Raw genomic sequence first — 21971 nt, 5'->3', positions numbered from 1 at the left:
ATTGTATTGGGATTTTGATGCAGATTGTACTGAATCTGTATATTTAATGAATTTAACAATTTTTCTTTGACTGATGAATCTATTTCTTCTGTGGTATCCTCAATGCCTGAAATTCTCTCTTCCATCTCTTATATTCTGTTGATGATGCTGGTATCTGCAATTCCTCTTTGATAACCCAGATTTTCCATTTCCAGAATTCCCTTAGTTTGTGTTTTCTTTATTCCTTCTATTTCTATTTTCAAGTCTTGAACTGTTTCATTCACCTGTTTGTTTTTTCTTCACTTTGTTGTCATTCTTTAAGGGATTTATTGATTCCCTCCATTTTTTGTTTGTCTTTTCTTCATTTCATCAAGGGTGTTTTTCTTTTCCTCTTTAAGGGTCTCTATCCTCTTCATAGTTATTTTTAAGTTCTTTTTCTTGTGCTTCAGCTACACTGGAATGTTCAGGTCTTACTGTCATAGTTTAGCTGGATTCTGGTGGTGACATAATTATTCTTTCTGTTATTGATTGTGTTATTACACTGGCATTTAGACATCTGGATTTGGGAGGATTATAATTTTATTATGTTTATTCCTGTGTTTGTTTTTGTTGAATGGGTATTTTTTCTCTTGGTTTCTGTTTTCTCTATGGTTTTCTGGTCCAAGTGGCCAAGGTTTCTTGTGAGTTATGGGTCTTCAGGTCCAGTAGGGTATCTCTGGTGGAGTTTTGGGGACCTTGGGTTCCTTGATCTGGTCTGGCCTTCAGTAAAGCCAAAGTCTTCTTGGGTTTCTAGATCTGGCCTGGCCTGAGTTTTCTTCTTGTTGTGATCTAGATGCCCTCACTCCTCGTGACTGACAGGGTAACTTCCTTGTGGTCTGTAATTGACAAGGATGTTTGTGTTCTGTCTGGCTGGTGGTTTTCCACAGAAGCAATAAAGGTATAAAAGACTTTAGCTTGGGGAAAAATAAAGGTTGTTGTTCTTTTACCCGAGAAGAAGCCTCCGTGTCTCAATCCCAGCACCCCCGCCAGTCTCAGCATCCAGGCAGTGCTGGCACAATATCTTCTGTAGTGCCTATGACCAACCTGGCTTCTGGAAAAGCTCTTCAGACTTATGTAGACTGTTCCTGAGCTTAAGGAGTCTGCTGGAGTTGTGCGAAAGTGCTAGTTGTGGGGAGGATGATGAGGTGGGAAGGGTTGGGCAGTAGTGTGGTTCTTGAGGGAGCAAAATCCAGGGGTGGTAGTGGCAGTCCAGCTGGCAGGTGGATCACTCACTTATTCCTCAACTAGTGAGGACTATAACAGAGCAGTAAGTGTCTGCTGGAGTTGGGGGCAGAGCTCAGCAGTGATGCTGGTGCTGAGATGGGAGGAGGCGGGCCATAGGATGCATCCTGGTAATAGAGAATCTGGTGATTGGAGCAGCTCATTTGGGAGGCAGCTCACTCACCTGTTCTTCTAACTGGTGTGGATCATATCTGTACCTATGGAGTCTGCTGGAATTGTGGGGAATTACTGGCCAAGTAGAAGATGATGAGATGGGAGGGGTTGGGCTATGCTGTGGTTCTTGGGATGCATAATCTAGGGTGGTGTGGCAGTAGTTGGCAGGTGGTTCCTCACCTACTCATCAATGGGTGAGGGCTGATCCAGAGCAGTGGGGCTGGACATAGGGGCCAGCAGTGATGCTGGTGCTGAGATGGGAGGGACAGTCCACAAAACAAGAAGGTTACTCTGAGTTCGGGTTCTGGCTGGTATGGTCTACTTTTCATTGGCAGAAGTTTTCTGGGATTGGGGGCAGGGTTGAGTAATAGTGGGGCCCTGGATGAGTTGTGATGGTGTGGGCCTGGGGAAAGGTAGGAAGGTAAAGAGTTCAAGGAAGGGTATAGCTTACTAACCTGGTCTTGCTGGTGTAGTCTGGGCCTGTTTGTCAGAAGTCTTCTGGGGTTGGGGAAGGACCCAGCAGAGGGTCCAGGGATGAGATGGGATGGCATGGTCCTGGGTAAGGGTCATGAAATTATGAATTTTACAGGCAATTGGATGTAACTAGAAAAAAATATCACACTGAATAAGTTAACACAGACCTAAAAAGACAAATATGGCATTATGTATTTACTTACAAGTGAGTATTAACAGTTAATGAAAATCAAGCTACAATCCACAGACCTTGAGAGGTCAGGTAGAGAGGAGGGCTCCAGAGGAAGGGGAAATAGAATGAATTTTGCAGGTGGACTGGAGGAGGATAGGGATAAAGGGGGAAGGATCAGGTGGGAAGAAAGGATGAAGGAGGAGAATGCGGGTAAAAACTACTAGGATTGGGGGAGCATTGGGCATGTGTGGAAGCGTAGTGCAGTGGAAACTTCCTGGAGTTTATGAGTGTGACCCTAGTGAGGACTCCTAGTAACGGAGGCTATGGAGTCTGAACTGGCCTTCTTTTGTAGCTAGGCATGGCTTCCAGTGTTGGGACTGAGATACATTCCTTTGAGCTGCTGGCCAAAAGGGCCCTGTGAAGATCCCTAAAATCCAGGTGGTGTTAGGCCATAAAAACCATCTCTGAAAACTGAAAGTGGAGCCCCATTTCTGAGGACAACATCTACTATGTTTACTGACTGTAGAAAGTTCGAGCTTGTGTGGGCATGGAGAATTCACCCCTATGTTCTGGTCCTTTTGGTGTGGAAAGGTAGGTGCTCTGCAGGCTATGGAAAGAGAAACATGGACATCAATCCAGCAGCAAATCTTCCACCTATAATCTGCCCTTCCAGCAATGTGCACTGGGGCAATGGTGGCACAGAACATGTTCGGGTGGCCAAGTAAGGCTAACTTGAGGCCCAAGCCATGAGAGGGAGCCCATGCCCTGCACTGCCTTGATGACAGCTTCAGATATGGAAGCTGGATAGACCAGAGACCCAGGGTAGAACCAAACACAGCTGTTTGAAAACAAAACAACAATCAATGAGATGATTCCTAATGATATATTCTGCTATACTCATGGACCGGTGCCTTGTCCAGTCATCATAGAAGAGGCTTTTTTGGCAGCAGATGGGAACTGGCACAGAGACCTACAACCAGACATTATGCAGAGAGAAGAAAGAGAGAGAGAGAGAGAGAGAGAGAGAGAGACTAAATTGGAGGTCTCTGTTGGGTCCCTCCCCTCAGAGACTGGGGAACATGGCAGAAGAGGGAAAGAAAAGATGGCATGAGTCAGAGAGGATGGAAGAAAACAGGAGAACATGGTCCACCAAATCAACTAAGCAGCACTCATAAGGGCTCACAGAGACTAAAGTAGCAAGTATGGGGCCTGCATGAGTCTGCACCAGGTCCTCTGCATAAATATTGTACCTGTTGGCTTGGTGTTTCTGTAGGACTTCTAAAAGTGGGATGGGGAGTGTACCTGACTCGCCTGCTCTTGAGATGCTTCTCCTCCTACTGGGTTGCCTTGACCAGTCTTGATAGGAGGGTTTGTGCCTAGTCCTATTGTAACTTGTTATGTCATGTTTGGTTGATAGCCCTGGGACAGCTGCCCTTTTCTGAAGGGAAGCAGAGGAGGAGTGGATCTGGGAAAGACAGAAGCTGTGGAGGGGGAGCTGGCTGGGCGGAATACATTGTATGAGAGGAGAATCTCTTTTCAATAAAATTTAAAAAGAAATAGCATGTCTGACAATAAAATTATGAAAGCTGGGATAGATATGTGAATGTGTAAGAGTCTTAGCTCCTGCCTGATATTTTATATTTTCAATTTTTTTGAGACAGGATCTCTCTATGGCTCTCATGAAACTCTTTGTGTAGACCACCATACCCAGAACATGCACAATTGTGAAATTATATTTGGTTAATATAAAGGTATATGTAATACTCTTTAAAGCAATTGTTAAAATAACAAAGCAATGTCTAATAGATAGCTAAGAATGAATAAATCTTCAAAGACTTAAATCATTAATAGATCCCACAACCCAAGAGAAAGCAGAATAAAAGAGCACAAAACCAAAAACCAACTAGATGAATAAAAAAATAAAAAGAAAGTAGATAGAATCAGACCTAACCAGAGAAATCCTAACATCAAATATGGACCCTATGGTAGATCTAGTGCTAGTTTTTGGGAAAGTCTCTAGACAGATCTCTAGAATGACTGTATCTTATCGGATCACCATAGCTTAAAGTTAGAAATCAACAGCAACACTATTTCAGAAAGCCCACAAACACATGGAAACTGAACAGTGCTCATTTGAATCACCAATGGGTCAAGAGGAAATAAAGAAAATAAAGACTTCCTAAAATTCAATGAAAAGTACTGCACAACATACTCAAATTTATGGGACAAAATGAAAGCAGTGGTAAGAGGAAAGTTTATAGTACTAAATGTCTACATAAATAATATGGGAAAACCCCACACTAGCGAGTTAACAGGCTACCTGAAAGCTCTAGAAAAAAAAAAGCAAACTCACCTAGGAGTGCTAGATGACAGGAAATAATCAAATTGATAGCTAAAATCAACAAAATAGAAACAAAGAAAATAATACAAAGAATCAGTGAGACAAAATGTTGGTTCTTTGAGAAAATAAAAAAAATAGACAAACCTTTATCCAAACTCACCAAAAGGCAGAGAGAGAGAATATCCAAATTAACAAAATCAGAAATGGCACAGCGAAATGGCGGAGACCATAGCAGACACCTGGCGGCTGATCACCAAGCCGCAGAACCTGAACGACGCCTATGGGCCGCCCAGCAACTTCCTCAAGATCGATGTGAGCAACCCGCAGACCGTGGGGGTCGGCTGGGGCGCTTCACCACCTACGAGATCAGGGTCAAGACAAATCTTCCTATCTTCAAGCTGAAGGAATCTACTGTTAGAAGAAGATACAGTGACTTTGAGTGGCTTCGAAGTGAACTAGAAAGAGAGAGCAAGGTTGTAGCTCCCCCACTCCCTGGGAAAGCGTTTTTGTGGCAGCTTCCTTTTAGAGGAGACGATGGAATATTTGATGACAATTTCATCGAGGAAAGGAAGCAAGGGCTGGAACAGTTTATAAACATCCTCTGGCAGCCCAGCCTATCTGGGCGCTGGGTCCGAGTACTCGGGGCTCCCGGGTGGGCAGCAGTTCCTTTGTTTCTGTGGCTTGCCTGCACCAAGCGAGGTAGGCGCTTTGTCTGCGAGCTGCCCAACCAGCACGGAGGCCTGATCTTTCGGCGCCAGGAGACCCAGCATTGGGGTGAGTTTCTGGCCCACGGCGCCAGCCTGGGACGGGGAGCTCGGGGGTTTCTTGGCCCCCTGTCTTTCTTGGGCTCTCTGCAGGGCCTCTACTCCCCGGGTGCTGCCTCTTTCTTCCTGGCCCACCCAGCTTCCGTCCAGAGCCCTCCCCACTTCGGCCCCACAGCCCTCTTTTGGCGCGTGGCATCGCCTATCTGGGCACTGGGTCCGAGTACTAGGGGCTCCCGGGCGGGCAGCAGTTCCTTTGTTTCTGTGGCCTGCCTGCACCAAGCGGGGTAGGTGCTTTGTTTGCGAGCTGCCCAACCAGCACGGAGGCCTGATCTCTCGTCGCCAGAGAGCCAACATTGAGGAGAGACAGCATTTGGTAGGCAAGGAGACCTGATCCACTAAAAGAAGATCCATAGGGAGCATTTGGAAGAAGAGATGGGCCGACGTCAAGGCAAGAATTCGCCCAACAAGCTGAAAAGCAACATGAAGCCACCAGAAACAAGCGACCTCACAACGGGAGGACAAGAACCCCTTAATCAAGAGGAAGGAGAAAAGATTGACTTCATGAAAGTGATTGACACCCTTAAACAGCATGTAAAAAACGCCCTTATAGAAATGGATGAGAAATATAACAGAAAGTTTGAAGAATTGAATAAATCAGTGAATGATACCCTAGAAAACCAAGGAAAAACAATCAAACAGATAATGGAAACAGTTCAAGACCTGAAAACTGAAATGGAGGCAAAGAAGAAAACACAGAGGGCCGGCTGGACATGGAAAATCTAGGTAAACGAATAGAGACTACAGAAACAAGCATAACCAGCAGAATACAAGAGATAGAAGAAAGACTCACGGATTCTGAAGATACCATAGAGAAAATAAACACACTGATCAAAGAAAACAGCAAGTCCAACAAACTCTCATCACAAAACATTCAGGAAATATGGGACACAATAAAAAGACCAAACCTAAGAATAATAGGAGTAGAAGAAGGAGAAGAAGGGCAGCTCAATGGTCCAGAAAATATATTTAATAAAATTATAGAAGAAAACTTTCCCAACCTAACGAAAGATTTTCCTATGAAGGTGCAAGAAGCATACAGAACACTGAATAGGCTGGATCAAAAAAAAACATCCCCTCGCCATATGATTATCAAAACACAAAGCATACAGAATAAGGAAAGAATATTAAGAGCTGCAAAGGAAAAAGGCCAAATTACTTATAAAGGTAAACCTATCAGACTTACACCTGACTTCTCCATGGAAACCATGAAAGCCAGAAGGTCCTGGATAGATGTACTGCAGAAACTGAGAGACCATGGGTGCAAGCCCAGATTACTATACCCAGCCAAGCTTTCATTCACTATAAATGGAGAAAATAAAATTTTCCAGGATAAAAACAAATTTAAACAATACGCAGTCACAAATCCAGCTTTACAGAAAGTAATTGAAGGAAAATCACTAACCAAGGAGTCCAACAATGATCACAATAACTCAGACATCTAGAGACCCTTCACCAACACAAAACAAAGAAGGGAAACACACAAACTCTCCGACTAAAAAAAAATGACCGGAGTTAACAACCACTGGTCTTTAATATCACTTAATGTCAATGGACTCAACTCACCTATAAAAAGGCACAGGCTAAGAGATTGGATAAGAAAACAGGATCCAACATTCTGCTGTTTACAAGAAACACACCTCAACCACAAAGACAGGCACCTACTCAGAGTAAAGGGCTGGGAAAAGGCCTATCAAGAAAATGGACCTAAGAAACAGGCAGGTGTGGCCATACTAATCTCTAACAAAGTTGACTTTAAACTTAAATCAATCAGAAGAGATGGAGAGGGGCATTTTATACTCATAACAGGAACAGTTCATCAGGATGAAGTCTCAATCCTGAACATCTATGCCCCTAATATAAAAGCACCCACGTACATAAAAGAAACATTGCTAAAATTCAAGGCAGCCATCAAACTGCACACACTAATAGTAGGAGACTTCAACACTCCTCTCTCACCAATGGACAGGTCAATCAGACAGAAACCTAACAGAGAAATAAGAGAATTAATGGAGGTAATGAATCAAATGGACTTAACAGACATCTATAGAACATTCCATCCAAATAGGAAAGAATATACCTTCTTCTCTGCCGCTCATGGAACCTTCTCGAAAATTGACCACATACTCGGAAACAAAGGAAACCTCCACAGATACAAAAAAATATCAGTGTCCACCTGTGTCTTATCAGATCACCACGGATTAAAGTTAGAATTCAACAACAATGCTACCTCCAGAAAGAAGACAAACTCATGGAAACTGAACAGTCAACTATTGAACCATACCTGGATTAAGGAAGAAATAAAGAAAGAAATTAAAGTCTTCCTGGAATTCAATGAAAATAAAGAAACAACATACTCAAACTTATGGGACACTATGAAATCAGTCCTAAGAGGAAAGTTTATAGCACTAAGTGCCCACTTAAAGAAAACAGAGAAAGCTCACATTGGAGACTTAACAGCCCACCTGAAAGCTCTAGAAAAAAAAGAAGCAGACTCACCTAGGAGGAGTAGAAGACTGGAAATAATCAAACTGAGGGCTGAAATCAACAAAATAGAAACACAGAAAACAATACAAAAAATCAATGAAACAAAAAGCTGGTTCCTGGAGAAAATCAACAAGATTGACAAACCACTATCCAAGCTAATCAAACGGCAGAGAGAGAATTTGCAAATTAATAAGATCAGAAATGAAAAGGGGGACATAACCACAGACACAGAGGAAATTCAGAGAATCATTAGATCTTACTACAAAAGCCTATATGCCACAAAATTGGAAAATGTAAAGGAAATGGATACTTTTTTAGATAAATATCATATACCAAAGTTAAATCAGGACCTGGTGAACAATCTAAATAGACCTGTTAGTCGCGAAGAATTAGAAGAGGTTATCAAAAACCTCCCTACCAATAAAAGCCCAGGACCAGATGGTTTCAATGCGGAATTCTACCAGATCTTCCAAGAAGATCTAATACCTATACTCCTTAATGTATTCCACAATATAGAAACAGAAGGGTCATTACCAAACTCCTTTTATGAAGCCACAATTACTCTGATACCAAAACCACTCAAAGACTCAACCAGGAAAGAGAACTACAGGCCAATCTCACTCATGAATATCGACGCAAAAATCCTCAACAAAATACTGGCAAATCGAATCCAAGAACACATCCGAAAAATTATCCATTATGATCAAGTTGGCTTCATTCCTGAGATGCAGGGCTGGTTCAACATACGAAAATCTATCAATGTAATCCAGCATATAAATAAACTGAAAGAAAAAAACCATATGATCATTTCATTAGATGCTGAAAAAGCATTTGACAAAATTCAACATCCATTTATGTTAAAAGTCTTGGAGAGATTAGGGATACAAGGGTCATACCTAAATATAATAAAAGCTATATACAGCAAGCCGACAGCTAACATCAAATTAAACGGAGAGAAACTCAAAGCCATCCCACTTAACTCAGGAACACGACAAGGCTGTCCACTCTCGCCATACCTCTTCAATATAGTGCTTGAAGTTCTAGCAATAGCAATAAGACAACATAATGGAATCAAGGGGATTCGAATTGGAAAGGAAGAAGTTAAACTTTCGTTATTTGCAGATGATATGATAGTGTACATAAGCGACCCCAAAAACTCCACCAAAGAAATTTTACAGCTGATAAACAGCTTTAGTAATGTGGCAGGATACAAGATCAACTCCAAAAAATCAGTCGCCCTCTTATACACAAAGGATAGGGAAGCAGAGAGGGAAATCAGAGAAGCTTCACCATTCACAATAGCCAAAAACAGCATAAAATATCTTGGGGTAAATCTAACCAAGGAAGTGAAAGATCTATTTGACAAGAACTTTAAGGCATTGAAGAAAGAAATTGAAGAGGATACCAAAAAATGGATGGACCTCCCTTGCTCTTGGATTGGGAGGATCAACATAGTAAAAATGGCAATTCTACCAAAGGCAATTTATAGATTCAATGCAATCCCCATCAAGATCCCATCAAAATTCTTCACAGATCTGGAGAGGACAATAATCAACTTTATATGGAAAAACAAAAAACCCAGGATAGCCAAAACAATCCTATACAATAAAGGATCTTCTGGAGGCATTACCATCCCTGACTTCAAACTCTATTACAGAGCTACAGTAATGAAAACAGTGTGGTACTGGCATAAAAACAGAGAAGTCGACCAATGGAATCGTATAGAAGACCCGGATTTTATCCCACAAACCTATGAACACCTCATTTTTGATAAAGGAGCTAAAAGTATACAATGGAAGAAAGAAAGCATCTTCAACAAATGGTGCTGGCACAACTGGATGTCATCCTGTAGAAGAATGAAAATAGACACATATCTATCACCGTGCACAAAACTCAAGTCCAAATGGATTAAAGACCTCAATATCAGCCCGAACACACTGAACCTGATAGAAGAGAAAGTGGGAAGTACCCTACAAGAGATGGGCACAGGAGATCGCTTCCTATGTATAACCCCAGAAGCACAGACATTAAGGGCAACATTGAATAAATGGGACCTACTTAAACTGAGAAGCTTCTGTAAAGCAAAGGACATAGTCACTAAGACACAAAGGCAACCTACTGACTGGGAGAAGATCTTCACCAACCCCACAACAGACAAAGGTCTGATCTCCAAAATATATAAAGAACTCAAGAAACTAGACTTTAAAATGCTAATTAACCCAATTAAAAAATGGGGCACTGAACTGAACAGAGAATTCTCAGCAGAGGAAGTTCAAATGGCCAAAAGACACTTCAAGTCGTGCTCAACTTCCTTAGCAATCAGGGAAATGCAAATCAAAACAACTTTGAGATATCATCTTACACCTGTCAGAATGGCTAAATTCAAAAACACCAAGGATAACCTTTGCTGGAGAGGCTGTGGAGGAAGGGGTACCCTCATCCATTGCTGGTGGGAATGCAATCTTGTGCAACCACTGTGGAAGTCAGTGTTTCGGTTTCTCAGGAAATTCGGGATCAACTTACCCCTGGACCCAGCAATACCACTCCTGGGAATATACCCAAGAGATGCTCTATCATATGACAAAAGCATTTGTTCAACTATGTTCATAGCAGTATTATTTGTAATAGCCAGAACCTGGAAACAACCTAGATGCCCTTCAATGGAAGAATGGATGAAGAAAGTATGGAATATATACACGCTAGTGTACTACGCTGCGGTAAAAAGCAATGACTTCTCGAATTTTGCATGCAAATGGATGGAAATAGAAAACACTATCCTGAGTGAGGTGTCCCAGTCCCAAAAAGATGAACATGGGATGTACTCGCTCATAATTGGTTTCTAGCCATAAATAAGGGCCACAGAGTCTACAATAGGTGAACCTAAAGAAGCTAAGTAAGAAGGTGAACCCAAGGAAAAACATACAGTTATCCTCTTGGCTAAGGGAAGTAGACCAAATTGCCGGGGAGAAAATTAGGATCTTGGGGGTGCGGTGGGATGGGGGTAAGGGGAGATGGGGAGAGAAAAGGTAGAAGGGAAGGAGGGGGGACTTGGGGAATCAGGAGAATTGGGATAAAGGAAAGGTGGATAGGGGAGCACGGAACCACAATTCTTAGTTAAGGGATCCACTTTAGGGTGAGCAAGAGATTTGACCCTAGAGGGGCTCCCAAGTGCCCAACATGAGGTTCCCAGTTAGTTCCTTGGGCAGCTGAGGATTGGGAACCTGAAATGACCCTATCCTAGAGCAATACTGACGAATATCTTGCATATCATCATAGAACCTTCATCTGGTGATGGATAGAGATAGAGACAGAGACCCACACATGAGCACTGGACTGAACTCCCAAGGTCCCAATGAGGAGCAGAAGGAGGGAGAACATGAGCAAAGAAGTCGGGACCACGAGGGATGCACCCACCCACTGAGACAGTGGAGCTGATCTACTGGGAGCTCACCAAGGCCAGCTGGACTGTGACCGAAAAAGCATGGGATAAAACCGGACTCTCTGAACATGGCGAACAATGAGGGCTGATGAGACGCCAAGGACAATGGCACGGGGTTTTGATCCTACTTAATGTGCTGGCTTTGTGGAAGCCTAGCCAGTTTGGATGTTCACCTTCCTAGATATGGACGGAGGGGGGAGGACCTAGGACTTACCACAGGGCAGGGAACCCGGACTGCTCTGTGGACTGGAGAGGGAGGGGGAGAGGAGTGGCGGGAGGGGGAGAAGGGTGGGAGGAGGGGGAGAAGGGTGGGAGGAGGGGGAGGGAAATGGGAGGCTGGGAGGAGGTGGAAACTTGTTTTTTGTTTATGTTTTTTTTTCTTCTTTTCTTAATAAAAAAAAAAAAAACATCCTCTGGCCCAGAATGAACGTTGTCTTCACATGTTTTTACAGGATGAAATAATAGATAAAAGCTATACTCCATCTAAAATAAGACATGCCTGAGTTTGGAAAGAAGAGGCAAAACGAGACCATTAATGATTGCTCCACACCAATGAAGAAGCTGTAACTAACTTAGCATGCTGCACGGGCGCTGCTCTAACACGCCCTGGGTGTTCTAACACTCACAGGCTCCCTTTCATTTTGTTTTGTTTTGGCAGTTGACAAGAAGTTTTTCATTTGCTTTAGTGAAAACTCCCTCGTTGAGCCTCTCTACCTAACTCTCCTTGTTGCGTCCCTATACACATGGTAGCCTCACAAGCCCCATAGACCTGCACTGTCCTGACTAAAGTTGCTGTCTTGGTCTTATTTGCAGATTCTGTGTCCTGTTTGCTTCTTGAATCTGATTGGCTAGAATCTTTCTCTTCCCCCTTAATGTGTGATGTCACCACTTGGTCCTAATTTATGTGCAGGAGCATGACACTGTTTGTCTCCGGTGCCACACATATGAGGTGTACTTTGTGTGCAGAGTGTGTCTTTCTTCTGGCCTGTAATCCCCTTCACATGGAAGATTAATGAGGGAAATCTTTATATTCTGTATAAAAGCAAAATCAAATTTATATACTAAAATCATTTGTCTAAAAATTTAAGTTGTTTTCAAATAAAAGTTGAAATGCAAAAAAAAAATAAACAAAAAAAAACAAAATTAGAAATGAAAAGGGGGACATAACAACAGACACAGAGGAAATCCAGAGAATTGTCAGGTCATACTTCAAAAATCTGTACTCCACAAAATTGGAAAACTTAAAGGAAATTGACAATTTTCTGGATAAATATCACTTGCCAAAATTAAATCAAGACCAGATAAGCAAATTAAACAGGCCTATAACTGCTGAAGAAATAGAAACAGTCATCAAAAGTCTCCCAACAAAAAAAGGGGAGACAGAAGGAAGGGAAGGGAACAGCGAAAATGTACAGCTCAATGAAAACAATAAAAAAGAAAGGAGATACCACCCCCCCCCCCCTGCTCCATTCATCCTGTTGGCCCTGGATCATTGGGCTACCGGCGGCCCTGTTTAGTTGCTGAGGAATCCCATCAGGACGGGTGAGTGTGTGCTACCCAGGGGCGGGCGGACTGTCCCGGAAGAGAGCACAAACCCCCTCCCCCAGCTCCTTCTGCAGGGCTGTCTTTCTTTCGCACGACCCAGCACCCCTCCCCAACCCTGCCTCGCTGTATGCTAGGACCAGTGCTCAACTACAGTCTTAAGCTCCTAAACTAAGGCGACCCACCCAGAGCGGTGAGTGCCTGCCAGCCGGGCAGGCCTCAGGGTCCCCTGTAAGGGAGCAGGGCACCTCCAGCTCCGGCGCCAGGCTTCCTGAGCGCTCCTGGATACCACCTCCCCCCCTGCTCCATTCATCCTGTTGGCCCTGGATCATTGGGCTACCGGCGGCCCTGTTTAGTTGCTGAGGAATCCCATCAGGACGGGACAGTTGCGGAGGAATCCCATCTGGACGGGAACGGTTCCTGCTTCTACACTGAAGAGATATACCCTGAGAGTCAATCACAGCAAAGTCTGGACCAAGAGACCAGGCCTCTCCTGGCTCCATTTGAAGGAAGAGATGGGAAGGCGCCAATACAAGAATTCCTCCAACAATCTGAAAGGCAACATGACACCACCAGAAACCAGGGATCCCGAAATAAGAAGAATTGTACACCCTACTCCTGAAGAAATAGAAGAAATCGACTCAAAAGTGAACTATATGAAAATAATAGAGGACCTTAAACAGGAGGTGAAAAACTGCCATAAACAATTAGAGATTACAAACAAAAAGGTAGAGGAAATGAATAAATCGCTCAAAGACACGCAAGAAAACCAAGAGAAACAAGAAAAAGCAATCAAACAGGTTAGGGAAGCGGTTCAAGACATGAAAAATGAAATGGAAGCAATGAAGAAAGCACAAACCGAGGGAAGAATGGAGATGGAAAATCTGGGTAAACGAACAGGAATGACAGAAACAAGTACTAACAACAGATTACAAGAGATAGAAGAGAGAATATCAGACACTGAAGATACCATAGAAAAAATAAACACACTGATCAAAGAAAACAGCAAAACCAACAAATTCTCATCACAAAACATTCAGGAAATTTGGGACACAATAAAAAGACCAAACCTAAGAATAATTGGAGTAGAAGAAGGAGAAGAAGTGCAGCTCAACAGTACAGAAAATATACTTAATAAAATTATAGAAGAAAACTTTCCCAACCTGAAGAAAGAGGTACCTATGAAGGTTCAAGAAGCATACAGAACACCAAATAGGCTGGATCAAAAAAAAAAAAAACATCCCCTCGCCATATAATAATCAAAACACAAAATACACAGAATAAAGAAAGAATATTAAGAGCCGCAAAGGAAAAAGGCCAAGTTACTTATAAAGGTAAACCTATCAGACTTACACCTGACTTCTCTATGGAAACCATGAAAGCCAGAAGGTCCTGGATAGATGTACTGCAAAAACAAAGAGATCATGGATGCAAGCCCAGACTACTATATCCAGCCAGGCTTTCGTTCACTATAAATGGAGAAAACAAAATTTTCCAGGATAAAAACAAATTCAAACAATACGTAGCCACAAATCCAGCCTTACAGAAAATTATAGAAGGAAAATCACTAACCAAGGAGTCCAACAATGACCACAATAACTCAGTCATCTAGAGACCTTTCACCAGCGCAACTCAAAGAAGGGAAACACACAAACCCTACTACTAAAAAAGTGACCGGAGTTAACAACCACTGGTCATTAATATCACTTAATGTCAATGGGCTCAACTCACCTATAAAAAGGCACAGGCTAAGGGATTGGATACGAAAACAAGATCCAACGTTCTGCTGTCTACAAGAAACACACCTCAACCACAAAGACAGGCACCTACTCAGAGTAAAGGGCTGGGAAAAGGCTTATCAAGCAAATGGTCCTAAGAAACAAGCAGGTGTGGCCATACTAATTTCTAACAAAGTTGACTTCAAACTTAAATCAATCAGAAGAGATGGAGAGGGACATTTTATACTCATAACAGGAACAATTCATCAGGATGAAGTCTCAATCCTGAATATCTATGCCCCAAATATAAAAGCGCCCACGTATGTAAAAGAAACATTACTAAAATTCAAGGCAGCCATCAAACCACACACACTAATAGTAGGAGACTTCAACACTCCTCTCTAACCAATGGACAGGTCAATCAAACAGAAACCTAACAGAGAAATTAGAGAATTAATGGAGGTAATGAAGCAAATGGACTTAACAGACATCTATAGATTATTCCACCCGAAGAGGAAAGAATATACCTTCTTCTCTGCAGCTCATAGAACCTTCTCGAAAATTGACCACATACTCGGTAACAAAGCTAACTTACACAGTTACAAAAAAAATATTAGTAACCACCTGTGTCTTATCAGATCACCATGGATTAAAGTTAGAATTCAACAACAATGCTACCCCCAGAAAGCCTACAAACTCATGGAAACTGAACAGTCAACTTCTGAACCATACCTGGATTAAGGAAGGAAGAAATAAAGAAAGAAATTAAAGTCTTCCTTGAATTCAATGAAAATAAAGAAACAACATACTCGAACTTATGGGACACTATGAAAGCAGTGCTAAGAGGAAAGTTCATCGCACTAAGTGCCCACTTAAAGAAAACAGAGAAAGCACATATTGAAGACTTAACAGCCCACCTGAAAGCTCTAGAAAAAAAGAAGCAGACTCACCTAGGAGGAGTAGAAGATTGGAAATAATCAAACTGAGGGCTGAAATCAACAAAATAGAAACACAGAAAACAATCCAAAGAATCAATGAAACAAAAAGCTGGTTCCTGGAGAAAATCAACAAGATTGATAAACCCCTATCCAAACTTATCAAACGGCAGAGAGAGAATACGCAAATTAATAAGATCAGAAATGAAAAGGGGGACATAACCACAGACACAGAGGAAATTCAGAGAATCATCAGATCATATTACAAAAGCCTGTATAACACAAAACTGGAAAATGTAAAAGAAATGGACACTTTTTTAGATAAATACCATATACCAAAGTTACACCAGGACCAGGTGAACAATCTAAACAGACCTGTTGGTTGCGAAGAATTAGAAGCTGTTATCAAAAACCTCCCTACCAGAAAAAGCCCAGGACCAGATGGTTTCAATGCGGAATTCTATCAGAACTTCCAAGAAGAGCTAATACCCATACTCCTTAATGTATTCCACAATATAGAAACAGAAGGGTCATTACCTAATTCCTTTTATGAAGCTACAGTTACTCTGATACCAAAACCACACAAAGACTCAACCAGGAAAGAGAATTACAGGCCAATCTCACTCATGAACATCGACGCAAAAATCCTCAACAAAATACTGGCAAACCTAATCCAAGAACACATTAGGAAAATTATCCATTATGATCAAGTAGGCTTCATTCCTGAGATGCAGGGCTGGTTCAACATACGAAAATCTATCAATGTAATCCAGCATATAAATAAACTGAAGGAAAATAACCATATGATCATCTCATTAGATGCTGAAAAAGCATTCGACAAAATTCAACATCCATTTATGTTAAAAGTCTTGGAGAGATTAGGGATACAAGGGTCATACCTAAATATAATAAAAGCTATATACAGCAAGCCGACAGCTAACATCAAATTAAACGGAGAGAAACTCAAAGCCATCCTGCTTAACTCAGGAACACGACAAGGATGTCCACTCTCTCCATACCTCTTCAATATAGTACTTGAAGTTCTAGCAATAGCAATAAGACAACATAATGGGATCAAGGGGATTCAAATTGGAAAGGAAGAAGTTAAACTTTCGTTATTTGCAGATGATATGATAGTGTACTTAAGCGACCCCAAAAACTCCACCAAAGAAATTTTACAGCTGATAAACAGCTTTAGTAATGTGGCAGGATACAAGATCAACTCCAAAAAATCAGTCGCCCTCTTATACACAAAGGATAGGGAAGCAGAGAGGGAAATCAGAGAAGCTTCACCATTCACAATAGCCAAAAACAGCATAAAATATCTTGGGGTAAATCTAACCAAGGAAGTGAAAGATCTATTTGACAAGAACTTTAAGGCATTGAAGAAAGAAATTGAAGAGGATACCAAAAAATGGATGGACCTCCCTTGCTCTTGGATTGGGAGGATCAACATAGTAAAAATGGCAATTCTACCAAAGGCAATTTATAGATTCAATGCAATCCCCATCAAGATCCCATCAAAATTCTTCACAGATCTGGAGAGGACAATAATCAACTTTATATGGAAAAACAAAAAACCCAGGATAGCCAAAACAATCCTATACAATAAAGGATCTTCTGGAGGCATTACCATCCCTGACTTCAAACTCTATTACAGAGCTACAGTAATGAAAACAGTGTGGTACTGGCATAAAAACAGAGAAGTCGACCAATGGAATCGTATAGAAGACCCGGATTTTATCCCACAAACCTATGAACACCTCATTTTTGATAAAGGAGCTAAAAGTATACAATGGAAGAAAGAAAGCATCTTCAACAAATGGTCCTGGCACAACTGGATGTCATCCTGTAGAAGAATGAAAATAGACCCACAGCTTTCACCGTGCACAAAACTCAAGTCCAAATGGATTAAAGACCTCAATATCAGCCTGAACACACTGAACCTGATAGAAGAGAAAGTGGGAAATACCCTACAACAGATGGGCACAGGAGATCGCTTCCTATGTATAACCCCAGAAGCACAGACATTAAGGGCAACATTGAATAAATGGGACCTACTAAAACTGAGAATCTTCTGCAAAGCAAAGGACATGGTCACTAAGACACAAAGGCAACCTACTGACTGGGAGAAGATCTTCAGCAACCCCGCAACAGACAAAGGTCTGATCTCCAAAATATATAGAGAACTCAAGAAACTAGACTTTAAAATGCTAATTAACCCAATTAAAAAATGGGGCACTGATCTGAACAGAGAATTCTCAACAGAAGAAGTTCAAATGGCCAAAAGACACTTAAGGTCATGCTCAACTTCCTTAGCAATCAGGGAAATGCAAATCAAAACAACTTTGAGATACCATCTCACACCTATGAGAATGGCTAAAGTCAAAAACACCAACGATAACCTTTGCTGGAGAGGTTGTGGAGGAAGGGGTACCCTCATCCATTGCTGGTGGGAATGCAATCTTGTGCAACCACTATGGAAGTCAGTGTTTCGGTTTCTTAGGAAATTCGGGATCAACCTACCCCTGGACCCAGCAATACCACTCTTGGGAATATACCCAAGAAATGCCCTATCATATGACAAAAGCATTTGTTCAACTATGTTCATAGCAGTATTATTTGTAATAGCCAGAACCTGGAAACAACCTAGATGCCCTTCAATGGAAGAATGGATGAAGAAAGTATGGAATATCTACACATTAGAGTACTACTCAGCAGTAAAATACAAGGACTTCTCGAATTTTGCATGCAAATGGATGGAAATAGAAAACACTATCCTGAGTGAGGTATCCCAGACCCAAAAAGATGAACATGGGATGTACTCACTCATAATTGGTTTCTAGCCATAAATAAGGGTCACGGAGTCTACAATAGGTGAATCTAAAGAAGCTAAGTAAGAAGGGGAACCAAAGGAAAAACATATAGTTATCCTCTTGGCTAAGGGAAGTAGACAAAATCGCCGGGGAGAAAATTGGGATCTTGGGGTGGGGTGGGTTGGGGGTAAGGGGAGATGGGGAGAGAAAAGGTAGAAGGGAAGGAGGTCGGGCCTTGGAAAAGCAGGAGGATTGGGATAAAGGAAGGTTGGACAGGGGAGCGCGGAACCACAATTCTTAGTTAAGGGAACCACTTTAGGGTTGGCAAGAGACCTGACCCTAGAGGGGCTCCCAGGTGCCCAAGCTTAGGTCCCCAGTTAGTTCCTTGGGCAGTTGAGAATAGGGAACCTGAAATGACCCTATCCTAGAGCAATACTGACGAATATCTTGCATATCATCATAGAACCTTCATCTGGTGATGGATGGAGATAGAGACAGAGACCCACACTGGAGCACTGGACTGAGCTCCCAAAGTCCCAATGAGGAGCAGAAGGAGGGACAACATGAGCAAAGAAGTCGGGACCACGAGGGATGCACCCACCCACTGAGACAGTGGAGCTGATCTATTGAGAGCTCACCAAGACCAGCTGGACTGTGACTGAAAAAGCATGGAATAAAACTGGACTCTCTGAACATGGCGAACTATGAGGGCTGATGAGACGCAAAGGACAATGGCACGGGGGTTTGATCCTACGTAATGTGATGGCTTTGTGGGAGCCCAGCCAGTTTGGATGTTCACCTTCCTAGATATGAACGGAGGTGGGAGGTCCTAGGTCTTACCACAGGGCAGAAAACCCTGACTGCTCTTTGGACTGGAGAGGGAGGGGGAAAGGCGTGGGGGGAGGGGGAGAAGGGTGGGAGGAGGGGGCGTAGGGGGGGAGGAGGGGGAGGGAAATGGGAGGCTGGGAGGAGGTGGAAACTTGTTTTTTTTTTTCTCCTTTTCTCAATAAAAAAAAGAATCTTAATGAGAGGGATTATAAACCTTCTTGGCAAAGATAAACAATATAAATGTTTTGATGAGAAAGGATAAAGTGAAATGGAATTTGAAGCTGCTCTAACAGCAATCAACAGGCTGAAGATTTTTTTTTTCATTTAGAAAACAGACTCATACACTTCAGGGTGGAGCATGGCAGCCTGGCATTAGAGTGTGGGTTAGTTTTGTTCTCTTTGTTTTACAAGAAGAGACATAAGTTGCATGGCATGAGAGATAATTGGCAAGCTATCATTTTATGGCAAATATTGCTTGCCTGGGCCCTGCACAGGAAGCATTTGTTGTATCTCATCATATCCCATATTATTTTTCCTAATGTTCAAATAAAGATATATGAAATGAAATAAAGATACGTATTAAAATACTTGTTCTTTATACAGTACTGAATATCATAAATTTTGGCATGGTTGGAATTTTTACATCTGTCTGAATTCTGATGTGCAAATGACTCTGGGTGCCATATGATTGATGTGTGTCTGAAGATCTAATATGATTTTTCTTACTGTTATTTACTATTAATAATGGATATGATAATTCTCTTGTTTCTCTTCCCCTTCACTACTTCATGGCTTCTTGATTTCTACTGTGTCCTAAATGCGTACATGATGCCAAAGTTAAACTATAAAACTGTCAAATTTTCATGTGTTTCAGAGTTAGAACTTAGGTTGTGCCTCAGATATAAATTAAAATATGTATGGATAATGCAGGGGAACTGATAAAAATGTAATTTTTGAAAAATAATTGATATTCATACCCCAAATCAATAATATCAATGAACTAAAATTATAAATCACCATCTATACAACAAATGTTCTATTGTGAGTTATCTCTCCTGGGAGAGCACTAAGGAGCTCTTTATGAACTTCATTCAGATGTATCTTTGAGGAAGGCAAGCGTTATATTTATTTTATTCTGAAAGTCTGCCCATCGGATTGCACAGTATGATGATGCCTGTTCAGAGCCCACTGCCCCTCACAAGATAGATGAATTGCACTAGCCATTGTTGTTTTCTAAATATTGATTATTTTCACTCAGTAGACTTAACCAAACAGACTTTGACATTTTTCTCCTTTCTGTAGAACGGAGAAGTTTCTTTCTTTTGATTTCAACAAACAAAAAAGAATAGAAAAGTGAAAGAAAAATTTAACCTTATCTTGTCAATGGAAGTAACCAGGACGTCAGTATAAACACTTTCTAATATTTCATTGTGACTCATGGCCATTTAGCTTAGAATCCATGTTTTTCTGAAATAAAAAATCTGAGTATTTTATGCATAAAAAAAGGAAAAAATTAAAGGCTTTCAGTATCTTATATAGAATATAGGGTTGTCATGTAAGATAACAAAGCAAATCCAACTTCATGCATTTAAAAGCAGAACCTGCTTAAGAATATAAGGATGTAAATGATATTTAAACACCAATCAAAACAAAATTTGAAATTTTTCATTAGTCCCAAATTAAATTTATCTTGGATTCACAATTATTTTGTGGTATTGAAATGGCTAATTCAAGAGCATAGAATCCAAAATGTTTTCTCAGCAGATCTTCAAAATATATTTACTAAAAGTTATAAACCAAAACCCTCAAAGAGGAGAAATTCATGATTATCACTAGGAATTTCAATACCATACTGTCTCAAAAAGCCTCCAAATTAGTATAGACTTTTAGGATTTGAACAGCACAATGCAGTTGAAGTAACCGACATTTATAGAACATGCTGTCTAACATAGCAAGAACACGTATTCTTCTCAAGTACCCAGACAGCAGCCATGGTAGTCCATATCTGAGCCCTTCAGATAACTCACAAGTAGTTTGTAGTGTTCTTGTTGTACAAAGAAAGTCCTTTGATCACAATGGAATTCCATTAGTGAGACATCTCCAGCGTCCAGCGACAGGAAAACAATTAAAACAAGAAATGTACTTTGAGAAAGAATTCACTTGTGTTCTGAAACAGCACAGAGGCCAAAGTAGAAACTGAAAGGAAAGCATTCTCAATGGGTTCAGAATAAAACCACAACTTAAAGTCAAAGGAAGCAGGTAGGAGGGAATATTAGTAAAATTGGCATAAAACAGTGAGAAAAGAGCAGAACGAACAACAGGGGAAGGCAATAAAAACAAAACCTATTCTTTACAAACATCTTGTTAACCCTCTAGTGAGAAAATTAGGGGAAACCAGAGAAAAAGCAAATACATTTGCAATGAAATGGGAGCCATGAAAACAGATTTTCTGCACACTATGAGCTTACCAAGGACAACTCTATTATATACCAATATAGTGAAAATTAATAAGTGAATAAATTCCTTGAAAGATAAAAACAAGGAAATTCTCTCAAGAATTTGAACCCGCAGAATCTTTGACTTTATAGCTTAAATATACCCCAAATATGACCCTAAGCCTTTAACTTTACTACTGAATCATGACCAACAAAAATGCTAAAGGAATAGACTATTTCAATTCCATTAGAAAAGTTAAGAAAAGAAACTTCCCATTTGTTGCATGTCAGTAGCATTGCCTTGATATTAAAACCATATTAGTAGATCACAATTCAAAACAATTAAGATACAAAACTTCTCCCAGGCATAGGTATAAAATTGATTTTGTTTAGACGATTATTCCAATAGAAAAGGAAGAAATAAACCTAATATTATTCATAGAGGAAATTATGGCATAGAAATACTGATAGAATATATTCAAAAGTCAAGGTAATGCACATCCATTTAGTGAGTTCACATTAAATAAAACCAACATACTTAACCTATTTT

At 41.0% G+C, this 21971-nt stretch overlaps 1 protein-coding gene across 1 annotated transcript; it reads left to right on the top strand.

The window, feature by feature from the left end:
• The first annotated feature begins 4616 nt into the window (after nt 1-4616).
• LOC121441692 (sorting nexin-3-like) lies at nt 4617-11893 on the top strand. Its single transcript, XM_041642919.1, has 3 exons — nt 4617-4712; nt 4778-4996; nt 11543-11893. Exons 1-3 carry the CDS (start codon nt 4617-4619, stop codon nt 11648-11650), a joined length of 423 nt encoding a protein of 140 aa, XP_041498853.1. The 3' UTR covers nt 11651-11893.
• Nucleotides 11894-21971: the final 10078 nt, after the last annotated feature.

The sequence above is a fragment of the Microtus oregoni genome, unplaced genomic scaffold (genome assembly GCF_018167655.1).
Source record: "Microtus oregoni isolate MIOR12 unplaced genomic scaffold, Mior012 000080F_ref0000499, whole genome shotgun sequence".
Lineage (NCBI taxonomy): Eukaryota > Metazoa > Chordata > Mammalia > Rodentia > Cricetidae > Microtus > Microtus oregoni.
The sequence above is the reverse complement of the archived record's forward strand: the minus strand, read 5'-3'. Positions and strand labels throughout refer to the sequence as shown.

Excerpts from the sequence above, each read along its gene's own strand:
- LOC121441692 (XM_041642919.1), top strand. The coding sequence starts at position 4,617 with ATGGCGGAGACCATAGCAGACACCTGGCGGCTGATCACCAAGCCGCAG. Across the intron at positions 4,713-4,777 it reads GCAACTTCCTCAAGATCGAT|ACAAATCTTCCTATCTTCAA; the intron begins GTGAGCAACCCG and ends ATCAGGGTCAAG. Across the intron at positions 4,997-11,542 it reads GGCTGGAACAGTTTATAAAC|AAAAAAAAAAAACATCCTCT; the intron begins ATCCTCTGGCAG and ends TTTTCTTAATAA.